This window comes from Sceloporus occidentalis, unplaced genomic scaffold (assembly GCF_023333645.1).
Source record: "Sceloporus occidentalis isolate IW3139 unplaced genomic scaffold, rSceOcc1.0.p SCAF_7, whole genome shotgun sequence".
Classification (NCBI taxonomy): domain Eukaryota; kingdom Metazoa; phylum Chordata; class Lepidosauria; order Squamata; family Phrynosomatidae; genus Sceloporus; species Sceloporus occidentalis.
The window spans coordinates 7,609,331-7,631,459 of NW_028316987.1; the positions used below are offsets into that span (position 1 = coordinate 7,609,331).

Here is a 22,129-nt window from a genome sequence, read left to right on the forward strand (position 1 = left end):
ACAAAGCTGATTGTTCACAAATTTTTCTTCTAAAGTTTGTCAATCCCACAGTGCCTTTTAAAATATATATGTATGTTAGTTTTCCAGCCACGTTAGGGGAATCTGCTTAAGAAATCTTCCCATCCAAATCATTAATTTCTGCATTACAATGTATCCCCATGCCTAGAAGTTCAGGCTTCCTGGTGAGCTAACGTCCCATCAAATGACTGAATTCCTGAAAAAGATTCCTTACCTCTCCTGCTATATGTTTTCAGGATTCAAGCTTTAGGCAGTCTGGAACATGCAACTTTCTCCTCTTTTTATGTAGGTCTGTAGCTAGAGAGGGAGGGAGCAAAAAAAGCAATCACCACTCCTTACCTGGTAGCAAGTAGGTGGGCTGGCATTCAATTCACATTCCTCTGGAAAAGGGTTAATTTTCTGTACATTTGGATGGCATGTTTTGCAACTGTTGTTCATGCCAGTCCTGTGACGCCATCTGTAGCCCATCAGTCCTATTCTTCTGACTTCTAAAACATACCCTTTTGTTTCCTTCATGTTCATGGCTAACCTTAAAGGAATACTAATGCATTTTCCTTATTTTTAAAAAGAAGGAGAAAATCAATCAGGATGGCACTTGAAGATATGAACCTTGAAGAGTTCTTGTTTGTGTAGGCTTGGAATGGTACACCTGCTAAGACCACAGGCTGCTTCTCTGCAAACAAAGCACCCTTAGCCCAGCCAGGAGGTGAAGCATTGTAGGAATGACAATTGAAGAGGAACCTCTATGGGGTTATTTAAGCTCTTCTCCTGTGTCCTACGACAGCACCCTCCATACTAGAGGCATTACTCAGATTCCCCAAGTAGTGGGGAGGCAGAGCAAGATGTTCCCAGATGACCCTTCCAAGGGATTCTGGGCAATCCTATGTGTGTGTGTGATTTGGCAGTTGCCATTTTAATTGCCTATAGTCCTCTAGAATAGGGGTGGGTAACCGATGGGCCACAAGTAGTCCTCCTAATCTCTGACCTTCCTGGTCCTTTGGGCATTCTCTAGTTACTGCCATTGCCTACAAACCACAGTTCTGGAATCAGCTGTATTAGGGTGGCAGTGTCCTGCCGAGCCTGGCTGAGGACTCAAGAGAGGAGTCTGCCTCTGAGCTTGAACCTGGCCCTAGCTCTGCCCTGACAATACCAACAGAGATTGCTGTCCAAGAAGATGGTCAGGAGCCCAGCGTCCTGGCAGCAGAGCCTCATGATAATGTTGGCATTGAGGAGGAAGAGGCCAACTTACCTGTGCCTTCCTATAGCCAGAGGAGATCTAAAAGGGCGGGGATGCAGTGGTCTCAGAGGCTTTGTATGAGACACTAAGCAATTAAGGAATAGCTGCACCAATGAGGACCAAAGATAAAAGCCTGGGAGGAACACCAGAATCTTTGTCAGAGGTTAACTGATTCCCATGGTGAAAGCACCTTGTTTGTGGACTCTCTTCTTGATTTGGACCTGTGGATCTTGGACTGACCATTCTGTTTTGCTGGAAGCCTTAACCCTTTTGGACTTCTTGACTACCCTGACTGTTTGACACTTTGCCTTGAACTCGGACTGATTATGGACCTTGCTTTTGGAATTCTGCCTTTTACTTTGTAAGTCTGCACCACACTTGCTTTATTACTACACATGTTGTGTTGCGCTATTTTGTTTTGCTTGCCTCTACCTTATTTTGGGTCCGTTATAAACTGCTGGCTGCTCTCCCAGACAGGCGGGGGTGAAATCTTTATTCCCTTTCCTTCTATAAGTTAAGGAGATACTTTCACGTGTATAAGGCTCTATGGTGGAGGAATACTTTAGCATCCTTTACCTGCACCATAAGGAGCTACTGCTGAATTTCCTGAGAGGCAGCATGATGTAGTGGTTTGAGCACTGAACTATAACTCTGCAGACCAGGGTTTGAATCCCTGCTTGGCCATATAATCCCACTGGGTGACCTTGGGCAAATCACACTCTCAGGCTCAGAGGAAAGCAATGGCAAACCCCCTCTGATGAAACTTGCCAAGGAAATCCCATGTTAGGGTCACCTTAGAGTCGCCCTAAGTCGGAAAATGACTTGAAGGCGCACAACAACAAACTGAATTTTCTTAAGTGGCAGCAAAATAGGACTTCCACTTAATTTCAGCAATTCCTGGTGGGTTCTGGGGCCCAAGGCAGGTGTTGTCCACCTCTATTCTAATGTTGCACTACACCGGAGGGGATTATAAGAAAGATGCCTTGCTTTTAAGCTGTGGCCCTAAGCAGCTGCTCGGGAAACTGTATGCTGATCTTCAGTGGCTATCCAGACATTCTTTGCAAGGAAGGAGATCCTACACATCTTTCTTCTCAGCTTATTTTTATCTGCTCCTATGGCTGCTCCTAATAATGTATCACCTGCAGTTTGTCCACATGATTTTTGACCTTGCTACAGCAAATACACCATACTGTTGTATTTATAACAATATTTGAAAATGGCCAATATATTTTACTACTCCTCTTCCTGTTCCCCTCCATCTACCATCATCCAGAGGGAGACAGCTCCATCAGGCCTTGCCTGAAAGAAGAGCCCCCTCCCTCCATCTACCATCATCCAGAGGGAGAAGAGGGCAAGCCATGTGGCCTGGAGGGAATGCAAAAGCAGGCCCATCTCAATCAGGCTTAGCCTGAAGAAGAAGAAGAGCCCACCCTCCATGGCATCTGTCATAATCCGGCCTGGGAGGAAGTGAAAAGGCAGGGCCAGCTCAATTGGGCCTATCTTCGATTAAGAAGCACAGCCCTCCCTCCAGTCCATCTGCCTTGGTCCAGGCTTCAGAGGGAGAGAAGAACTGCTGGACCTGATCCCCTTCCCCACCAAAATTCCCTTCTCCTTTTGTGTCATGTCTTTTTAGATTGTAAGCCTGAGGGCAGGGAACCATCTAATTAAAAAGATTGTATGTACAGTGCTGTGTAAATTTACAGCACTATAAAAATAAATCAGGGATGGACAAGAATGTCCATGGAATTCTCAAAAAACACTATGAAAGCAAAGCTGTAGCCATGTTGATTTGGAAAATCAGTATGCAAAGGGATCTTGCAGCATCTTTGAGACTAACGGAAAGAAGTTGGTGGCATAAGCTTTTGTAGACTTGAGCCTATTTCCTACAAATACATTTGAGGAAGTAGGCTCAAGTTTACAAAAGATGCTACCAACCTCTCTTTCAGTTAGTCTCAAAGGTGCTTCAAGATTCTTTTGCACTATGAAAGCAAGACTGATATAATGAATATTGTGGATGCTCTGGTGAATACCAATGATTGTACTTTCAGTGTGTTGCACACTCTCACTGAAGAAGTTTGTCAACTGATGTTAGCTAGAGAATTCAATGTTTTGCAAACTTCAACTTTTTTTAAAAAATCATGTCTATAACTAAATATAGACTAGAAACGTTGAGTATCACAAGGATCTTGCCCAGTATGAAGTGGCAACTTAGTTCCTTGGGTTGGATGAGTGCTTCATTGACAGCATACTCTGTTACTCTTCATTTAGGTAAATATGCTAACCTGCATGGTTTCTGCAGTTTACAAGATACAGGTTGCCTTTTCAAATAATAATAATAATAATAATGATATATTTATTTATACCCTGCTCTTCAGCCAAAGCTATCAGAAAGAAAGAAGAAAGTGTGAAGTACAAGAAACACTCATTAGGCTACTCTTTTACCACAGAAGAGAATATATTTATACAAATATTAAATCAAAAATAATTACAAGGATCAGATATTTTTGTGTGAACAAAATATATACACACATATGTAAACTTGCCCATTTGTCATTTAAGGACCACAAGGCACTTAAAAGTTAAAAGACAGTCAGATTGAAGAAACTCTCCTTTCATAAAATAATAAGAGTAAAAAAAGTTGGTATTATAGTTTCTTTGCATTTCTTTTTTGTACTAAGAACCCCGAAGGGGTATGAGTGCACTTTGGAAATCTGGTTTTTCACCTCTCTTCCATAAAGCCCATTGGGAAGAGGCTGGTCTCCCATTGCTACCACAGCTTTCTCGCTCCCTGTTCAGTCTTTCCAACTAGGAAGCCCTAGAGGATCTGAGGGAGGGAATACTCCAGTGCTGGGTGGAAGACCCCAAACTCCATTTCAAGTTAGCCATAGTGCCATCTTCAGAGGATGATGTTATTTGAGCACGTTCCTCCCAACTCCAAACATTTTTTCTCTTCTTGGAAAGCCATCCTGTCAGAAAAGGGAGTCCTGCACAATGAATTCATGCCTAAAACTCTCAAAATTATCCCTCAGACCAGCCAATGAATCCTGTAACAACCACTGCAATCAATTTGGTATCTCTTTCTCCTTGCAAGAAGAAACTGTGTCTAGCCCCTTTTTTTGGTCTCAAGCTTCCACATGACCTAGTAGCTCAGGTGTGGGGAATCTATGGCCCTCCATAGCCTGTTGGACTATGATTCCCATCAGCTCCAGGCAACTGTAAAGAGGAAGAGGAGTTCAGTTAAACTACATCGGGAGGACTGTCAGTTGCCCTCCATAGGCTTTCAAATGCTTGAATGCTGCTTGGCTTACTTACAAAAGTCCTCTCTTAGGGCTGCGGGAGTGGAATAGAACCTTTACTCAGCTTGATTGCATAGGATGATGTACTTGTGGGGAAAGAGGAAGGTCAGGCTGGGATGCTGATGATATTAGGAAATGAGATGGATGAGAAAGCACCAATAACCTTCCAGCTCTAAAGCAGCAGACTCCCACCTCCTCCTCATACATTTCTGAGCTCAATTTGAGCCAGCTCTGGAGCAGATGAATCATGAAGACCACTGATTCTTAAGAGCAGGTGTTGAGTTCCTGAGCATGCTCACTAATCACAATAATAAGCTAGGTTGCAAAGCTTCCAGGAGGTAGAGCTATATTTTCAGTTAAGCTTTACTCCTGAAGTCTTTCTAACAATTAGCATCTCGTCTTCTTGCCCCACCCCCCAGTGCAATGGGGGACACTTAAATACGCATGCAAGAAAGTGCTGTGACAAGCTGGGTAGTATCAGGCCTGGATCACAGCACCAAGACAAGACCAGTCCAGTAGTAGGATCAATGGTCCAAATAGCTAATAAGAGTTTCTCTCCACAGGAAGTCTCTGTCACATGGATCTCCAATGGCCACGCTTCCTGGCAGAAGGGTAATACTTGAGAAATATCTTTGTGACTATCTCCAGTGTGTTACCAGTGGCCTTGGCTGGGTACCGTTTCCCGTTGTAGATAAATCCCCTCTCCACCTGGAAGACGGCTTGGTTGAACTGGTTTTGGTGAAAAGGTGTACCAGTGTTGAGGCATTCCACCAAGGTGGAAACAAAGAGGCTCCAGCGTACCCCATAATAGTCCAGCACCAAGCCTCCAAACTGTTTATTGGCATAGTCCAAGATGTTGCCACTGGGCCCCCAGAGGGTCAGCTGGTTGCGTGCGTTGAGGTCATACAGCTCTGCTTCTCTGTCACTGGTGGCAATCGCACGGGCAGCCTCCAGCCAGTGGCCTAGCAAAAAGCGCCGGTCACTGGACAGGAGATTGTCCAATTCTGGAAGGAGGTCATAGACCAACACACCACCAGTTGTCAGGAGGCGAGATAGTGAGTGACTCTGGAAAGCCTGTTTGATGTCCTGGTAGTAGTCACTCACCAGCTGCTGCATGGCTTGGCGTGTTACATCCACCAAGTCGTAGGCAAAGGTGCTGCTTGTGCCAAGCTCTTTGGCTGAACTCAGCAGTAGCCGCCAAGCTTCATAGACCTCACTCTGGTTGTACCATAGTTCCGTGTTCATCCGCAGAGAAGGACGGTGTACTAGTGGGCTGTGGTTGTGGTTGACACAAATACCTGAGCAATTGTAGACACTCTGCAGCAGCCTCTGCCAGGCCTCTGTTGCCTGCGCATTTGTGGTGCCATAGCGCTGCATGGCATATGCAGCCACCCACTGCTGAAGATTCACTGGCTCCTTACACCAACCCAGGTCTGTCATCAGCTCATATATCACATCATTCTGTTCAATACCTTCCGGGGTCAGGCCAATGCCCACCATGGTAGAGTTGAGAAAAGCTCTGGCCCTGAAAGGACCTTGGTTGATGCTCTCCACTGTGCCAAAAAGGCCATGGTTCCCACCAAAGTTGTGAAGCATGCACCAAATGAAGGGCTGCCCATAGAAGGACTCTGTCCATGAATAGACAGGCTTAGATTCAGCAAAGAGGTCCAGCACCACCATCCTTCCAAGAGGCACACCCTGCAGGAGGGCTCGGACTTGTGCTGGCTGCCAGAAGTCAGGCTGGTGTTGGAAAAGCCACCCTTGCATAAGCCACAAGGCACTGGGATCAGCTGTGGGGAGAGATGTAGCTGATTGTTACAAGAGAAAACAGGATTAAACTAACATTGCTTACTTCTGTTTGCATACATCTAAAGCTTCTCAAATCTACTTTTTTCATTCACAGTCAATATTCAATATATACATAAATACTTTCTTGATTTTCTACTGGAAGAAAGCCTGGGGAATGTAGCTCCAAGTCTTCTATTAGAGATCTGATCTTCCAAAAGTACTTGTCTGAGACAGCTGGTGTGATTTGAGTATCAGTCTATGACTCTGAAGACCAAGGTTTGACTCTGTGCTAAGCCATGGAAACCCACTGGGTGACCTTGGGCAAGTCATATTCTCCCAGCCTCAGAAAGCTGAAGCAACCCCCTCTGAAAAAAATCTTGCCACGAAAGCCCCTTGATAGCGGGGTTTGCCTCAGGGTTGCCATAAACTGGAAATAACTTGACTTGTACTACAATAAAAACCTATGCACGGTCTATAGCCCACCATTTAAACATAATCCAAGAGATTAATATGAATTGGTAAGAAATGGATTTGGCCTGAAGAGATCTCAGTTCAAATCTCCTATCAACCAAATAAGTTGGTGAATTTGGGTAACTCTTGGATGAGCATGTGTTCTGCTAAGGGATGTGTGTCTGGTCTTAATTAATTTATTAGGTAATTTATTAGTATGTCCCACCAATCTTCCAATGAGCTCAATGTGGTATCCCCAATAAATAGAACAACCCTGTAAAGCAGGTTAGGTAGGGAGAAAATGATCACACAGTGAATTTTATAGCTGAATGCAGATTAGTACCCAGATGTTCAAAATGTTCAAACCCATTTCAACACTCTAGCCCAGAAGTGGGAATCACGAGACCCTTCAAATGTTTCCAGACTTCAGTTCCTAGCACTCCTCACCACTGGCTACACTGGCTAAATAGTCTGGGGTTTGCAGGCCAACAACATCTGAAGCCCTCATCTGTACTGATGTGAACTTGTGTTCTAAACACCTCCTATACCCTGCCAGCTCTGACCCCTGCTCTAACAGGGAAGATCCATATGTTGTTGGACTGCAGTTTTCAGAATCCCTCACCATTAAACATTGTAGCTGGGATCTCTCAAGACTGGTTTCTCAATATCTTAAGACTCTTTCTCAATTGTGAACTACTGTGTTAATCACTATGTCACACTGCCTCTCAGAAGACAGGGCTTTCTCAGTAGCAACACCCAGTGATACACCCTGGCTGTGAAATTCTTCGCCAGCAGAGGTTCAACTGCTTTCTTTACTGATGGTTTTTATACATGCAACATGTTTTTATTTTGCTAGGCTTTTAAACTGTGTCTGGCATCCTGTTAAGCTGTTACGATGTCATAAACTAGACTCATTTTGATACTCACATTTATGATAGTGGCATCATTGTCATGACTGTAAATGCCCTGGAAAGCTAACTTAAAATCTAGAGATGTTTAGCAGTGCTGGTGAGTGGAGAACTGAAAGATGATGTGTTCAGTCCCCTGCCACTGGTGAGCAGTGGTGCAATGAGGAGTTGTAATAGGACTTTGCATGGGTCCCTGGTTCTGTTTGTCACACTGCTGATCACTGGTGGGATTGGGCACCCCGCTCACCAGTGCCACAGCGCACTGTCTCTCAGTGCAACTGCCTGGATTTTAAGGTAGGTTTTGGGGTCAGATTTGATGATGATAATAATAATAATAATAACAATAATAATAATAATAATAATAATTCAACCAAAAGGCTATCCAAGTGGCTTACAAATTGTTAATTAGACATTTTCCTGGCCTCAGGCTTACAATAGTGATGACCTCATGGCTATGTGTCTGGATGCAGGATCTCAATTACTGTGCTGACTTTCCTGGTGGTTGTTTTTATTGTGTCTTCATACTGATCTTATTGCTTTTAGTTGCATCAGGATTATATTTGATTTCTGGGAACTGCCTTGTGGGCCTCTAGGGCAGCAAAAAGACAGTATCTTAATGTATCAAGAGATAAAATATGGACTGAAATCACCAATACTTGAAATTTCACATCTTTTTAAAGCCACAATTTGAAATCCTGTAGTAGGCACTCCAGAGCTTGGGAAAGTTACTTTTTTTGAAGTTCAGCTTCCAGAATCCTCTACCAACAAAAAGCAGTGACCATGCTGCTTGGAGGATTCTGGAAGCTATAGTCCAAAAAGTAACTTTTCTGAGCTCTGGGTACTCCTTAGTGGTAGAAAAGCTGTCTACCACTGCTCTTCCAATTTATGACTACTCCAGATGGCAAATAATTCCTGTAAATAGTGGGCTGTTATGTTCCTGGGTGGAATGCCTTGTTCCTGCACCTGCATCCAGTCATGCTATAAATATACTGGGGTTTCATGTACTACTGGAGGTATGGTGAGTTTTGGTGTGTGCAAGGTTTACTTTCTTCCTCATCCTCTCCCTGCTGCATGTCCAATGCAATTCTCAGAGGTATAAGAGGAAAGAAGACAAGGGATCCTGATGTAGGAAGCTGATATAAGCATTCTAGGATTTTTTTTTAAACCCACCTCCTGTCCTGGGTTTTAAGCCATGGCTGATTCTGGAAATTCTGGAAGAATAACAGGCTATAAACCTGGACAGGAGCAATATCATTTGGATATTTTTTCAATCCCTGATCACTACAGGTACAACTCTTGAAGCTTTTCAGCACCCCAGATGAACCCACAGCTATGAGCTAAAGGTTTATAGGTTAAAGATGACTGGAGGAGAATTGGCAGAAGGGCAATGATGAGACAAGAGGACTTGTTGAGTCCTACCTCCTGTCATGGAGCGGAAGACAGCTGCGCTGACCTTGGAGAGGTAGTCAGGATCTGAGGAGAGTGGACGCATCTCGTTGAAAGTGTCAGCACTATACACATGATCTGTACCAAACTCCTTGATCAGTTCCTTTAAGAAGAGAGTCCCAATGACCTGGAACATGGGATCTTCAGGTGATAAGAGATATGCACAGGAGAAAGTGCAGTCAAAGTGACTCCAACTCCCCAGTCGCGTGACATTGACCCGTGGGAAAACTCTACAACATGAGGGGGGAAAAGAAATCCAGAAAAACACTGCTGCATTAACTGATAATTCACATTTATGGTCTGCAAATAGCAATAGCAATAGCAGCTTCATTTATATACCGCTTCATACTGCCTAAGCAGTCTCTATGCAGTTTACAACTGTATTCTCAACCCCACTTTAGATGGATCAATAATCTGACCTTGTATAAGGCAGCTTGCTATCCCCAACCTAACCCACCTTTACCCTTACCTGAAGCAATGACACCATTTACCTTAAAATGCCACGGGGAATGTGTCCAGAGAAGGCTGGCAGTACTGTCAACATTCCCAGCGTCCGCATTCTCTCCAGGATCCTGTACTGGGAAGACAAAGAGAACAGGATGGAGCAGGATAATGAGGCTTTCAGAAGAATCTGTTTTTTGTCCTGATTAGTAACATCCAGAAAAGGCCAGTATTTTAGGAAGGGTGTTGCAGACATAAATTGAAAACAACTTGAAGGCATACAATAACAACCCAAATATCCCTAGAGCCAGATCCAACATGCTAACCACCAGCATGGGGGGACTGTCATGGCGAGAACCTGAACATAAAACATGTTGCTATGTGCTGTCAAGTCAGCTTCAACTTACAGGGCCTTTTACTGACATGTTGCACCAGTGTTTGCCACCTCCAAGTGGACTGAGACCATAGTGAAGTTTTCCACCCAAACTGATCTGGGCCAGGCCTAGTAATAGGCAGAGTGTGGCAACTGTTTTATTGGGCAGCTGCTGGGAGGACAAAGCTAAGTATTTTCCTCCACTCTCTAAATTGGCCTGCAATGTTTAGGTGTTGCAGAAGACCTTGTCCCATTGCTAGTATGGAAGGAAAGTTCTAGTGCCAATCCAGTTGGCTTCTGCGCATGGAATGGAGGGAATGTCAACTTGCACTTTGCCTCAAAAAGCAAAATGCCATGGGAGAGCCTTAATACACTGATATACTGAAAGAAAACACAAGGTTAGAACTAAAAAAGGATTGGGAAGAAACAGGGTATTTCAATTGCCAGAATACTGGCCTAGGGAACCATTACCGAGTTCAGGCCCAGGTACCTGCAGGTAGAGTTGTTTTAGATGCCACGAGAGAGGCAGAGGCCCTGCCCAAGTGTGCAGGTTTCCCATCCGGTTCCAAGCCAGGAAAGCAGGGCCAGTGAAATACTCATCAATTTCTGACTGATTCAGACCCAGAGACAAATACACCTGGAAAGAGAGCAAGGAGGTATTGAAGCTTAATTGCCAGGAGCTGCTTTGGAGAAAAAGTTTGCCTTAAACCATGGTGTAAGTAGCCATGATCATAATATAGTAAATAAGATACTATGTACCCTACCCGCTGCCAGATGGCTTCCTGCCCAGTGAATGCCAATGCCATGTTGATGCCATGGAGTGCCATCCAGTCAATCTCCCGTTCCCAGCGGTCCCAATTCCACCACACGTATGAATAACTCTGGGTGCAGACATTCTGATAGAAGCGGAACCTCAGGGGAAAAATAAATACAAATGTAAAATACTTGCCTGTTTCCACCTTTGGCAGTAGATGCCTTGGCTCACTTAATCAAGACATCTGGAGCCATTTCTTGCCTACACACCCTTCCTCCAAAATACCCAATCATTCTCTACTTGAGTGTAATATCTACACTGCAGATATTATCATTTTTGTTGGTTATACTTTTACTCTGCTTTTTCTCCAGTGAACACAAGACAGCATACATGGTTCTCCTTCTCCCTACTTTATTCTCACAATAGCCTTCAAGTCATTTCTGACTTATGGTGACCCTAAAGCAAACCTATCATGGGGATTTCTTGACAAGATTTGTTCAGAGGTTTGCCATTCATTGACTTCCTATGAGTCTGAGACCATGAGACTTGCCCAAGGTTACCCAGTGGGTTTCATGGCTGAGCTGGGAAGCAAACCCTGGTCTCCAAAGTTGTTTCTAAATGCATCTCTCTAAACTGCAATTCGCAGGATTCCACAAGATAGCACCATGGCCAATAAAGTGGAATCATAGTGCTATCACTGGACATTGTGAAAGGGCCATTTGTCTCTAGTTAGCAATTTTTGTCTCCAGAGCAGGAACTGAGAGAAGATAGATCTTCTTTACATAGTTTAGTAGCTCCTTCATTTAATGTTAATTCCTCTTCTTGTTGTTGAGCTCCTTCCAGTAATATTTTACTTATCATGGAGTGGGTCATTCTTGGCAAGATTTGTTCGGGAGGATTGCCCTTTCCTTCCTCTAAAGCTGAAGGAGAATCACTTGCTTCTTCTGAAACTGAAGGAATATGACTCCAGATCATCCAGGGGGTTTCCATGGCCAAGTGGAAATTCAAACCATGAGCTCCCAGAATGTATTCCAACACTCAAACCACCCTGGCTCCCTCTTAGTTTTCTACGCAGCTGGAAAGATCTTTTCAGTTTCTGGTGAAACATCATGGCATGATACTCACATCCTTTCAGCTGTCTAGAAAACTTTTCAAGACCTTTGCTAAAGACTTAGTGTGTACATAGGAAAAATGTAAAATATGGTTTGCTTTTGAAAGCACAGCATATATTTTGTGTGCAGTTAGCAGTATACAGTTTTTTAAAATGATTAATGAAACTAAAATGCAGAGGAAGGGTTCTGTTCAACTTTTCCATTCATATGTTTATCTTGCCGTCCGCAAAAGACTGAGTGACCCAAATGGCAAGACCATGAATCAGGAGGGACGACTGTAGATCATTTTAGCACTATTTCCCATGCTATGGGATCCTGGGGATTGTAGTTTGGTGAGGCACTAGACTAGAGCTTTCTGGTTGATAATTCTAAATACTCATACCTAAACTGCAAATCCCAGAAGATGGCAATTAAAGTGGAACCACTGTGCTATAAATGGGTTCAACTGCTACTCAGCCACTAACCTTGACCCAGTCATCCATCTGTCAGGCTGACCTACCTACAGGGTTGTTGTGCAGATAAAAAAATTCAGCAGTGTAGTATAAGTTGCCTTGAGTTGCTTGAAAGAAAAGCGGGATATAAATGTAATACATAAAATAATCTATGGGGACCTGCCAAGAATACTTTTGTGGGTGTGCATGGGCTGATGTTCCTCCTTCCGCTCTACTCCACTCTTGCAGGTTCAGCAGTCACTGGCAAGATAACACACATACACACACATACACACATGCTCCAGTCTGTACGGATGAACTCCTTGCGTGTAGGATGTCACGTCACTCTCTCTCTTTCAAAGATCAACTCAATTAGCCAACCTCGTTAGAGGAGCTGTCCCTTGGCTTGTAGGCAGACAAAGGTCCTGGCAAGAACGCAGAGGTTGGCAGGGTGAAGGGAGTCTTGCGTGACTTGAGCATTTGTGCCACATGAAAGGGAAGAGGTCGGGGATGGTGTCATCCACTGGGCCTTGGAGAGGCGATTGTCCCATAAGAGGGCCAGGGAATTCTAGAATAGCTTCCACCCGAGGCTTTGGCCTGCAAGCTGAGGCAGCTAATCTCGATCTCTTGTGGTAACCACAACAACTCTGTTTACACAACATGCTTGCACCATTTACTATTACTACAACTGCTACTGAAGCCAGCATGGCGTAGTGGTTTGAGTGTTGGACTGCAAGTCTAGAGATCAGGATTTGATTCCCTGCTCGGCCATGAAACCCACTGGGTGACCTTGGGCAAGTCACATACTCTCAGCCTCAGGGGAAGGCAATGGCAAATCTCCTCCGAACAAATGTTGGCAAGAAAACCCTGTGATAGGTCTGACTTAGGACTGCCATAAGTCGGAAATGACTTGAAGGCACACAACATCACCATCATCATCAACACCAACCAGGAGCTCTACCACCTATTTCTGGTTCAATGACATATGACTCCTTTGCAAGGTTCCTTATGCTACTGCCATCTTACACATCAGGGCAGCACTTTCTCCAGATTTCAAGCACAGTTTGCATAAGTAAGGTGTGGCTAGAGAACATATGCAGCAACATTAATCACCATCCTTTCTTCATCAGCAGAATAAATCCTTACCCTGATCTTCATCCCTTCCCAGTAATACTTGTCATGCAAAACAATGGCTCAAGAAGCCAGACCTAAGATTTCAGGACAAGAGGCCTGTGAACAAATGCTCAGTCCAGCAACTTGTTTTCTATACTAGAGCTAGATAAATTTACTCTTGCTCCTCCCTACCTGCCACCTCAGCTTTCTTATAGGACTTTTTGTAATCCACAGTATTTTCTGGCCTACCACAAAAGTGGATTTTAACTATTTGTAAGCATTACTCTGTAGAACAGTGATTCTCAAACTTTGGTCCTCCAGAGGTTTTGGACTTTAGCTCCCAGAATTCCTGACTATTAGCCAAGCTGGTTGGGGCTTCTGGGAGTTGAAGTCCAAAATATCTGGAGGACCATAGTTTGGGAACTACTGCTGCAGAACAACATAACCAAGTGAAAAGGGAGGTTCACTGCATCAACAGTTATTACTCTGATCTGCATTAAGAAGTGCTGAAGGAAATGTGGGCCAGTAAGGGATGAGCACAGTGCAAGAATGCATTTCAACTTCACTTTCATTAGGGATGAGGACTAAGGGGTTAAGACAAGAGTTTACTGGGGAGGATTTTAAACTAGGATTTGCAGGAAGAGAGCACTTTCTATGAAAAGTCAGGGCACACTGTCTCTACCTACATCGCAGGGTTTAGTCTAAGCTTCCCTCCTTCAACAGCACAAGAGGCCAGGAGGCTGGTACCAAGAAGATGCTTCTATCAAGAGCAGGGTGACCAGATGTCCTAACTGCAAAGGAGGACAAGGCACCACAAAACGTAGGACATTCATGTAAAATGTAGAAATACAACACAAAACAAAAGCTAAAAACACTCATAGAAACGTAAATTCATGCTCCTTTGCCATGCTCAAAGGACTGCAATGGCCCCTGCAGCTGAAACCAACCATGGCTCTCTATTATCCTCAGCATCAGCATCCCAAGGGTGAGTTCTGTCACACTATAGAGGTGAAATCTGGAATTAGGTGTACCACGTTGTTGTAGCTTAACTACTCTGTTGTTGTTGTGTGCTTTCAAGTCGTTTTGGATTTATGGCGACCCAAAGGCGATCCTGTAACGGGGTTTTCTTGACAAGATTTGTCCAGAGGAGGTTTGCCATTGCCTTCTTCCCCTGAGGCTGAGAGAGTGTGACTTCTTGCCCAAGGTCACCCAGAGGGTTTCATGGCCAGGCTAGGATTCGAACCCTGGTCTCCAGAGTGATACTCCAACGCTCAAACCCCAAGCTGACCATACGTCCTCCTTTTCCCAGTATAGGTCCTACATTTCAGCCTTTTGTCCAGGACGAATTCCAAAACGTCCTCCATTTTGAGCACCAGGGAGACCAGGGTTCGAATCCTCGCCAGCAGGCCACAAACCCTCTGGACTTCCCAGGATTCCGCAGCACATCGCAGTCAAAGGACTCACCTGTTGGGGCTGGTGACGACGATCTCCGCGGGAACCGGAGGCAGTCTCTCCGGCAGCCGGAGCTGGCTCCCTGACCAGGAAACGTGGCATCCGCAGAAGTCCTTCAGGTACCGGTAGACCCCCGCGGCGGCGGCCACTCCGCTGGAGCCGTCGACCTCGACCATCCCCGGCCTCCCTCCGGAGCTCAGCCGGTAAGTGTCCAGCCCTCCAGGCCCGGCCAAGGACCGGTTGACCGACACAGAGAAGGCGGAGGCAGCCCGCGGGCCCAGCAGGCGCTCCAGCAGCTCCCGCACCGCTCCCGCCTGACGCCGGTCCTCCGCCGCCGGACGCAAGCGGGACCCAGGCTCCCAGGAAGGACCCGAGGAGGCGGCTACAGCCACCGAAAGGAGCAGGAGCCCCGCTAGCGCCATCATGAGTCCCCCTCCGGGGAGACCAACGTTCTACAGGGACTTCCCTCTCTCTGGCGCGCTTTAGCCAATCGGCGGCCGAGGGTCTCCTCCGATTAGCCAATCAGGATCCAGGCCACGCCCCCTTAGGAAGGGCAGCCCGAGCCCAGCTCTCAGAGTCAACTGTGCAGTCCTTCCGAGAACACAGGAGCCTTGAGTCGAAATGGAGGTGATAGAGGGCCTTGGCCAATAAAGGAGGTCAAGGGGCTAAAAAATGGAGGACACTCTCAAGGGAAATGGAGGACCACGTTGCCAAATAAAGGCTAAATGGAGGGCAAGGGGCTGAAAGTGGAGGACACTCTCAAGCTAAATGGAGGACCACGTTGCCAAATAAAGGCTAAAAGGAGGACAAGGCACTAAGAAATAGAGGACGTTGCCAAATAAAATCTGAACGGTGGACAAGGTGCTGTAAGATGGAGGGCACTCTCAAGGGAAATGGAGGACAATGCCAAATGAAGGTTAAAAGGAGGACAAGGGGCTGAAAATGGAGGACCTTGCCAAATAAAGGCTGAAAGGAGGACAATGCACTGCAAGATGGAGGACACTCTCAAAGAGAATGGAGGACGTTGCCAAATAAAAGGAGGACAAGGCACTGCAAGATGGAGGGAATTCTCTAGGGAAATGGAGGACATTGCCAAATAAAAGCTAAAAAGAAAACAAGACCCTGAAAGATGGAGGGCATTCTCTAGGAAAATGGAAGACGTTGCCAAATAAAGGCTGAAAGGAGGACAAGGGGCTGCAAGATGGAGGACACGCTCAAGAAAATGGAGATTGTTACCAAATAAAAGCTACAGGTGCTGAAAAATGGAGGACATTCTCAAGGAAAATGGAAGGAATTGCCAAATAAAGACTAAGAGGAGGACAAGGCGCTGCAAGATGGAGGACACAAGGAAAATGGTGCTGCAAAATGGAGGACACTCTGAAGGAAAACAGAGGACACTGCCAAATAAAACAGAGGACAAGACACAGTGAAATAGAGGATACTCTCAAGGAAAATGGAGGACATTACCAAATGAAGGCTAAATCCACCAACATGTATCGCATTTTGGCTGGGCCAATAAAAGTATTACCACTTGGTGGATTTTTTGTTATAGGATTTGCTATACAGCTGTCCCTGAATGTTATCTGAAGGTAGACTTAAGTCAGCAAAAGCTCATGCTGCCCATTTCTTTCTTTCAGTTAGTCCCAAAGGTGCTATAAGACCTCTTTGCGTACTGATTTTACAGACTAACGCGGCTGTATCTTCGAATCTTCATACCTGTAACTTAAGTCATGAAGTGCAGATCTTGGATATTAAACATTAGAGGTGTAGACTGCAAAGACCAAAGCACAGAGTTGCTGCCCTTGGAGCCTACAGCTTTGCTGTGTCCCTTGTTTTGGCAGTTAGTAACAGATCACGAGATCTTTGAGCAAATAGTACTTTAGACTACAATCACAAGCAGCTGATCATTGCGGAAATGGAAAAGAAATCAACAAGTCCTCAGTTCCCATGAAAAACATATGATGGCTGGGAGGCCTAGTATGAGCAACTAATACCAGAGTCTTCTTTGACTTTTCCCTCTGGCCACATGGGCAGGAAACCAGAATATGCAGCAAACCACTTCTATGGGTCTGATTTCCACACATTACCTTTTGCTTCTATCCTATACTGTACTACAGAGCCAGCATGGTGCAGTAGTTTGAATGTTGGACTCTAGAGACCAGGGTTCGAATCTCAGCCATATAAACCAACTAGGTAATGCTGGGCAAGTCATATTTTCTTAGCCTCAGAGCATGACAAACCCCAATGATCGCTTTAGGGTCACTGTAAGTCTGCAACGACTTGAAGGCACGCAACAACAAACCAGCCAACAAGGCCAGTGAGCATGCAGTGAGCATGCATCCATCTGTCGGGAATGCTTTGATTTGGATTTCCTGCATGGCAGGGGGTTGGACTGGATGGCCCTTGCGGTCTCTTCCAACTCTATGATTCTATGGTATTCTGGGTCCCCAAAAGCAATGTTTCCAAGTGCTGGGGTAGAAATCAGCCTGTCCTCTGCTGTTTCCCCATTACTTTATAAAGCTCCCCACTGAATCCAAACAGTTTGCTGTTGATCTAGGAACAGACATACAACCCACTGTTTTGTAAATGGTTGCATTCCCCATGAACAGCTGATTCAGAGCTTCAAGGTACTCCTGGAAGCGGTTATTACTAGATGACTGTGTAGCAGTAGCCAAGGGGACCTTTAGCCTGTTCCTCAACTGTAGCCTTTTCTAGAGAAATCACACCTCACAATTATTGGGTCTGAACAGACAGGCCAAAATAAAGCTGCTTCGGGTCACTTTGGAGGTATGCTGTTTAAATGACACACACACTTTAAGAGGCCTGCACTCCAGTCATTAGGACTGGAGTGTGGCTTTGGCGCAGCTTCTGGCCTCTTAGGACGCATGCGTCATTTAAACAGCGTACCTCCAAAGTGACCCGAAGCAGCTTTATCTTGGCCTGTCTGTTCAGGCCCATTAATACCTTTCAGGAGGATCCTCTGCACGTCTCCTTGTAAGTGAACTCCACCAAGCTGTTGGACTTACTTTCAGTTAAGAACACCTTGGTTTGCAGTTTTAGTCACCTCTAGATTAGATTATGGTAATGTTTTACACAGGACTCCCTTTGAAGGCACCAACAGTTTTGCTAACTGTTCATCTTTAACTACAGTCTAGTTGTGTGGTATCTAGCAATGGGTGCCCTCAATGGATCTGAACTCCTAAACTGCACCTGGTTCCATCTGACAGCTATCACTTTCAATAAAACAACAGAGTATGACTTGCAGTGTGAAGCCTTTCCACATCTAGTATAGATAAATCAGCAGTAAACAGAGAAACTGTTGTCATAATCAGTCACACGAAAGGCATTTCAGGATTTGCTGCTTCTGGGTTAACTTCAAACTACTATTTTTTAAAGGGGGAACAAAATAATAGCTGATTCTCAACTCTAACATGGTTGACATTAAGATCTGTCAGAAGAAACTGTCGCAGATTTGAAACAGAGATTACCAAATTGTTTCCAGCCTCAGTTCAAGGTTGAAGTCTTGATCTTTAAGGCTTCAGATTAGAAGTAGGAAACCTCTGGCTCTCCAGGTATTTTATGTACTTCCACATTCTCTTATCATTGGCTGCAGTTCTGGCGGAAGAAACCAAAAATGTTTCAAGGGCCAACATTTCCCCACGCCTAAACCAAGGCAGATAATGTGTAGCCCCCAATGATGAGGGTTGCTGAGAAATGCAACCCAACCCCACATTTCCTATCCTTGCTCTAAGAATTGCCTCCCCTCCCCAGATCCAACTGGCCTACAATCCACTTTTAAGGCCCCTTTCCAGGTGTCTCACACCATTATACAGCATCTTAAATTTAATTTCATCAGAACCTGAGCTTTTATTAAAACAATTTCCCCCCTAGAACCTATGACTCCATACCTAATGGAATATCAGAAGCTGGAAGAAGACAGCTGGATAAGAGAGATCAACCAAGGTTCTTCTACTGGTGTTTGGTGATATACATAATCCCATAAAGAATGGGAAGTGTAAACATTTGTAAAATAAAATGTATTTGTATCATCTATACCAGAGGAGAATCATGTAGTCCCCCAGATGTTGAATTAGCAGCATCCCTCACCACTTTGATGGATCAGACTGATGGAGATGTCTAACATTATAAGGGAACCAGTATTCCCACCTTAGATGTTGTACTGAAAACTCCTATAATCCCTCACTGCTGCCTATGAGAGTAAAGGCTGATGGAAGTTGTAGTGCAACAGCTGGAACACAACAGCCCCTGGTCTACACAGGCAGAAGTATGTGTAGTTCTAAACACTAGGGTTTGTACATCAGTTATACAATATAGGACAAACAACAAATGAATAAACTGGAAGTAGAAAAATGCTTTTTAAACCATCTGAGCAATTAACCAACTCGGTTGTCCAAGGGTTAAAGATATTTACTAAGCCAAAATGTAACGATCATTTCACAAGATTGACAACAGTGGGTCTGAAAGAAAGCAGCATTTTTCTGTTTCAGACATACTCTTTATTTTTTTTCCTTTTATGTATTTAAAAAAAACAGAATGGCAACATTACTGTAAGGCCCAGAATGGCAGATTCAGGCTCTGTAACTGTACTGTACAAGTGAAGCATACAAATGTGGTGGACTGAAGGCAACGATCACTTTAGAGAAGGCAGGTGGATCCTCATTCAAATGTTTTCCTCCTTCTCTCCATTCCCCTATTGGAAGGTTCCATGGGGCACAGAGGGCAAATAAGCCTCCTGTAATAAGAGCAAGGGGAAGGAAAGTGTCTATGCGCACAAAAAGGAAATATTTGAACCAGTTGTCATAGCAATTTCCTTAGATTTTGCAACCAAGGCAAAACGTTCAGCATTGATGGGATGCTGACAGATGGGTGGGAATCAATATGTTATGTTTTTATGTTGAATTCCTAACATAATATCAATTAGACAGATGCACATTTGAACCGATTATCAATTCTAGAGCAGCAAGTTAAACTCCAGCAAATTCCACCAGCGCAGACCCCACTTCCATGCAGTAAGCAAAATGATTGGCAACTGAATAGATGCCACTTACCCTCTTGACTTACCAGTTCACCTTTCCCCAATTCTCCTCTCCACAGTTACTGAATGGCTCTGTTGCTTTTTCAGCATAAAAACAACTAACTGGTGGTTTTGGCTCTTGTTTTACCATGTGGTGGCACATATATTAACCGTCCTCAACAAGACAGGAATTTCAGGAAAAGTGACTGTGGTGCTTGTGTATAACAACATAGCAACTTATAATTCAGTAAGGTTCATTAAGGAATTTTAAATTACCTGGTAAGCAGTGAAAGTGACTGCCCCATACAGGCAAAAAAAATTCCCTAAACTACCTTCTACACATGTACAAGGCATGAAACAACTTGACACAACCAATAAAATAGACACTATGTGCAACAAAGTGCATGTCAGGAATGGAAAGAGCTAGTCAAAGAGAGACCATTACCAATGCCACTTCCATAGTCAGAGGCAACACCAGTTGTAAAAGAGTCCTGACTAGTTTTGGCAGACGTGGAGCAAAGTCCAGGGACAGATACCATCAGACCAGGCTACACTTGTCAAAAGAAAGAGTAAAATTTCAAATAAGTACTGTTAAAAAAGTAACCAAGAACTGTTCAAAAAGGAAGGGGTAGGGAAGGAAGGAAAAGGACAGCAATGCAGGAATGTGCAGGGAAGGAGGAGATGGAGGAAGAAATCTTGACCACTCTGCTCTGAAATGGGGTGGGGGATTTTCAGTTTACTAGCACTTCTGGATGTTTTGACTTGTAACTCATGCCAGCCCCAGCTAGCATGGCTAGTGCTAATGGACTGTGAGAGCTGGAGTCCCAAGTGCCTGGTGAGCCAAAGATTCCACAGCTCTGCTTCAGGAAAAAGCGAAGTTCCAATCTGGCAGTGCACTTTGGGTGGATTTTGTGACAGCAAAAACCAGTGACTGGAAAATGGAAAGGCCCCATAAGTAGGGCAAAATAAAGGGAACGGAACTTTTTCTTTTCCTTTGTTGGCTTGTATGTCAGCCTTTTGTAGTCAGATACAGTTTAGGCAACAATTCCTTTTCTCTGAAGCAATGGAAACAGAAGTCACATAATGGGCTAGTAGACAGTCACAACCCGGCCAAAAAAAAAAAGAGAGAATGGCAAGGCTGTAGAGAAAGTCTCCTCAAAGGCTCTTGATGGGAAAGAGAATGAATTAAAACTCCCTGTTGATTAAATCTGTATTATGTTGCCACCTTCCTGCACATTTCCTACTGCTCCCCTTTTCTACATTCACATGTCAAGAAATGGCTGAACCCTTAAGCAATGATGGAGTGCAAGTAAGCAAAACTCTCCAGAGCCTAGGGAGCATGGACCTACACAGAAGACCCACACACAAAAATGGAAGATACCAGGGGCAAGGGGGAGCAGAGAAGCTATTGTACAGTCCCTTATCAGCGAATCCCTCAAGATGTTGTAGGTTCCTCATAGGATCTGATTCTTTGTTACTTTCATCTGGAAAGGAAGACACAATGGACGGAGTGATAAGGCTCAGAAACCAAGAGAGCTGATTGCAGATCCCAGTCTGTTAAGGGAAGATAAATGTGAAGCACAGACAAAATTCTCCACATCTTCTTGCCCCTGCCTCCATCACCTAAGAGGAGGCCTCCGATAGCCAGCCAAGTGCACCTGTTTTGTGCGTGAGATGCGGCAAAAGGCAGCAAGGAGGATATCCAGCTGGAAGAGATGGAAGTGAAAAAGATCCCACTCAAGTCATTTTGGCTACTACATTCTACTTGTCAATAAGTCCACCTTCCTTGAGCTTGAAGTAGAAGAACTTCTCCAGGGTATTGGCACACTTGCAGTAATCACTTTCGGGCGGATTGTATTCACGGCAGTTGGTTATGATGCGCTGCAGGTCAGCAATGAACAGTTTCTTGGTGACGTAATAGCGGTTCTTGAGCCGCTCTGTCATTGTTTTGAGGTCTGCAGGAGGAGGAGGGTGAAGGAAAGGAAAGAGGAAAGACACAAGTCACTTGGACAGAGTGCTGCAAAAAATGAAACATGCACCTGGTTTTGTGCTTCATTATGAACTTTTCAATAGTGTATTCCTCCAACTTAGTATCTCCTGGGTGTGCTGAATTACAAATCCCTCCCTTCTGTCTTTTTGCTGGCAGGTGAAGATGTTTTTATTTAGGCTTTTGAATTTTAACTATGGAGTTGCAGTGTATAAAGTGGTGTGCTCTGAGTGTGTGTGTGTGTGTGTGTGTGTGTGTGTGTGTGTGTTTCAATCTTTTACTGAAAAT

General features: G+C 44.6%; 2 protein-coding genes across 2 annotated transcripts in view; both read right to left on the bottom strand.

Annotated features, from left to right (window-relative positions):
* Positions 1–3,703: 3,703 nt before the first annotated feature.
* Positions 3,704–15,260, bottom strand: NAGLU (N-acetyl-alpha-glucosaminidase). Its single transcript, XM_089531801.1, has 6 exons — positions 14,832–15,260; positions 10,722–10,869; positions 10,448–10,594; positions 9,635–9,720; positions 9,117–9,373; positions 3,704–6,341 (listed from the first exon to the last, which is right to left on the bottom strand). Exons 1-6 carry the CDS (start codon positions 15,242–15,244, stop codon positions 5,125–5,127), a joined length of 2,268 nt encoding a protein of 755 aa, XP_089387927.1. The 5' UTR covers positions 15,245–15,260; the 3' UTR covers positions 3,704–5,124.
* Positions 15,261–19,344: 4,084 nt separating this feature from the next.
* The window catches only part of LOC149309107 (histone acetyltransferase KAT2A-like), a 35,382-nt gene continuing 32,597 nt past the window's right edge, over positions 19,345–22,129 (bottom strand). Inside the window, exon 18 of the mRNA XM_089531802.1 lies at positions 19,345–21,809. Within this exon, the coding sequence (XP_089387928.1) occupies positions 21,616–21,809 (194 nt within the window). The 3' untranslated portion in view covers positions 19,345–21,615. The remainder of the gene's footprint in view (positions 21,810–22,129) is intronic.

What these genes read in the sequence shown, in the direction of transcription:
- NAGLU (XM_089531801.1), bottom strand. Translation starts at nt 15,244, where the DNA reads ATGATGGCGCTAGCGGGGCTCCTGCTCCTTTCGGTGGCTGTAGCCGCC. An exon ending in GTCGTCACCAGCCCCAACAG is followed by an intron (nt 10,870 to 14,831) that starts GTGAGTCCTTTG and finishes TTTTCCCCTGAG; the next exon opens with GTTCCGCTTCTATCAGAATG. An exon ending in ATTCCCCGTGGCATTTTAAG is followed by an intron (nt 9,374 to 9,634) that starts GTAAATGGTGTC and finishes CTCATGTTGTAG; the next exon opens with AGTTTTCCCACGGGTCAATG.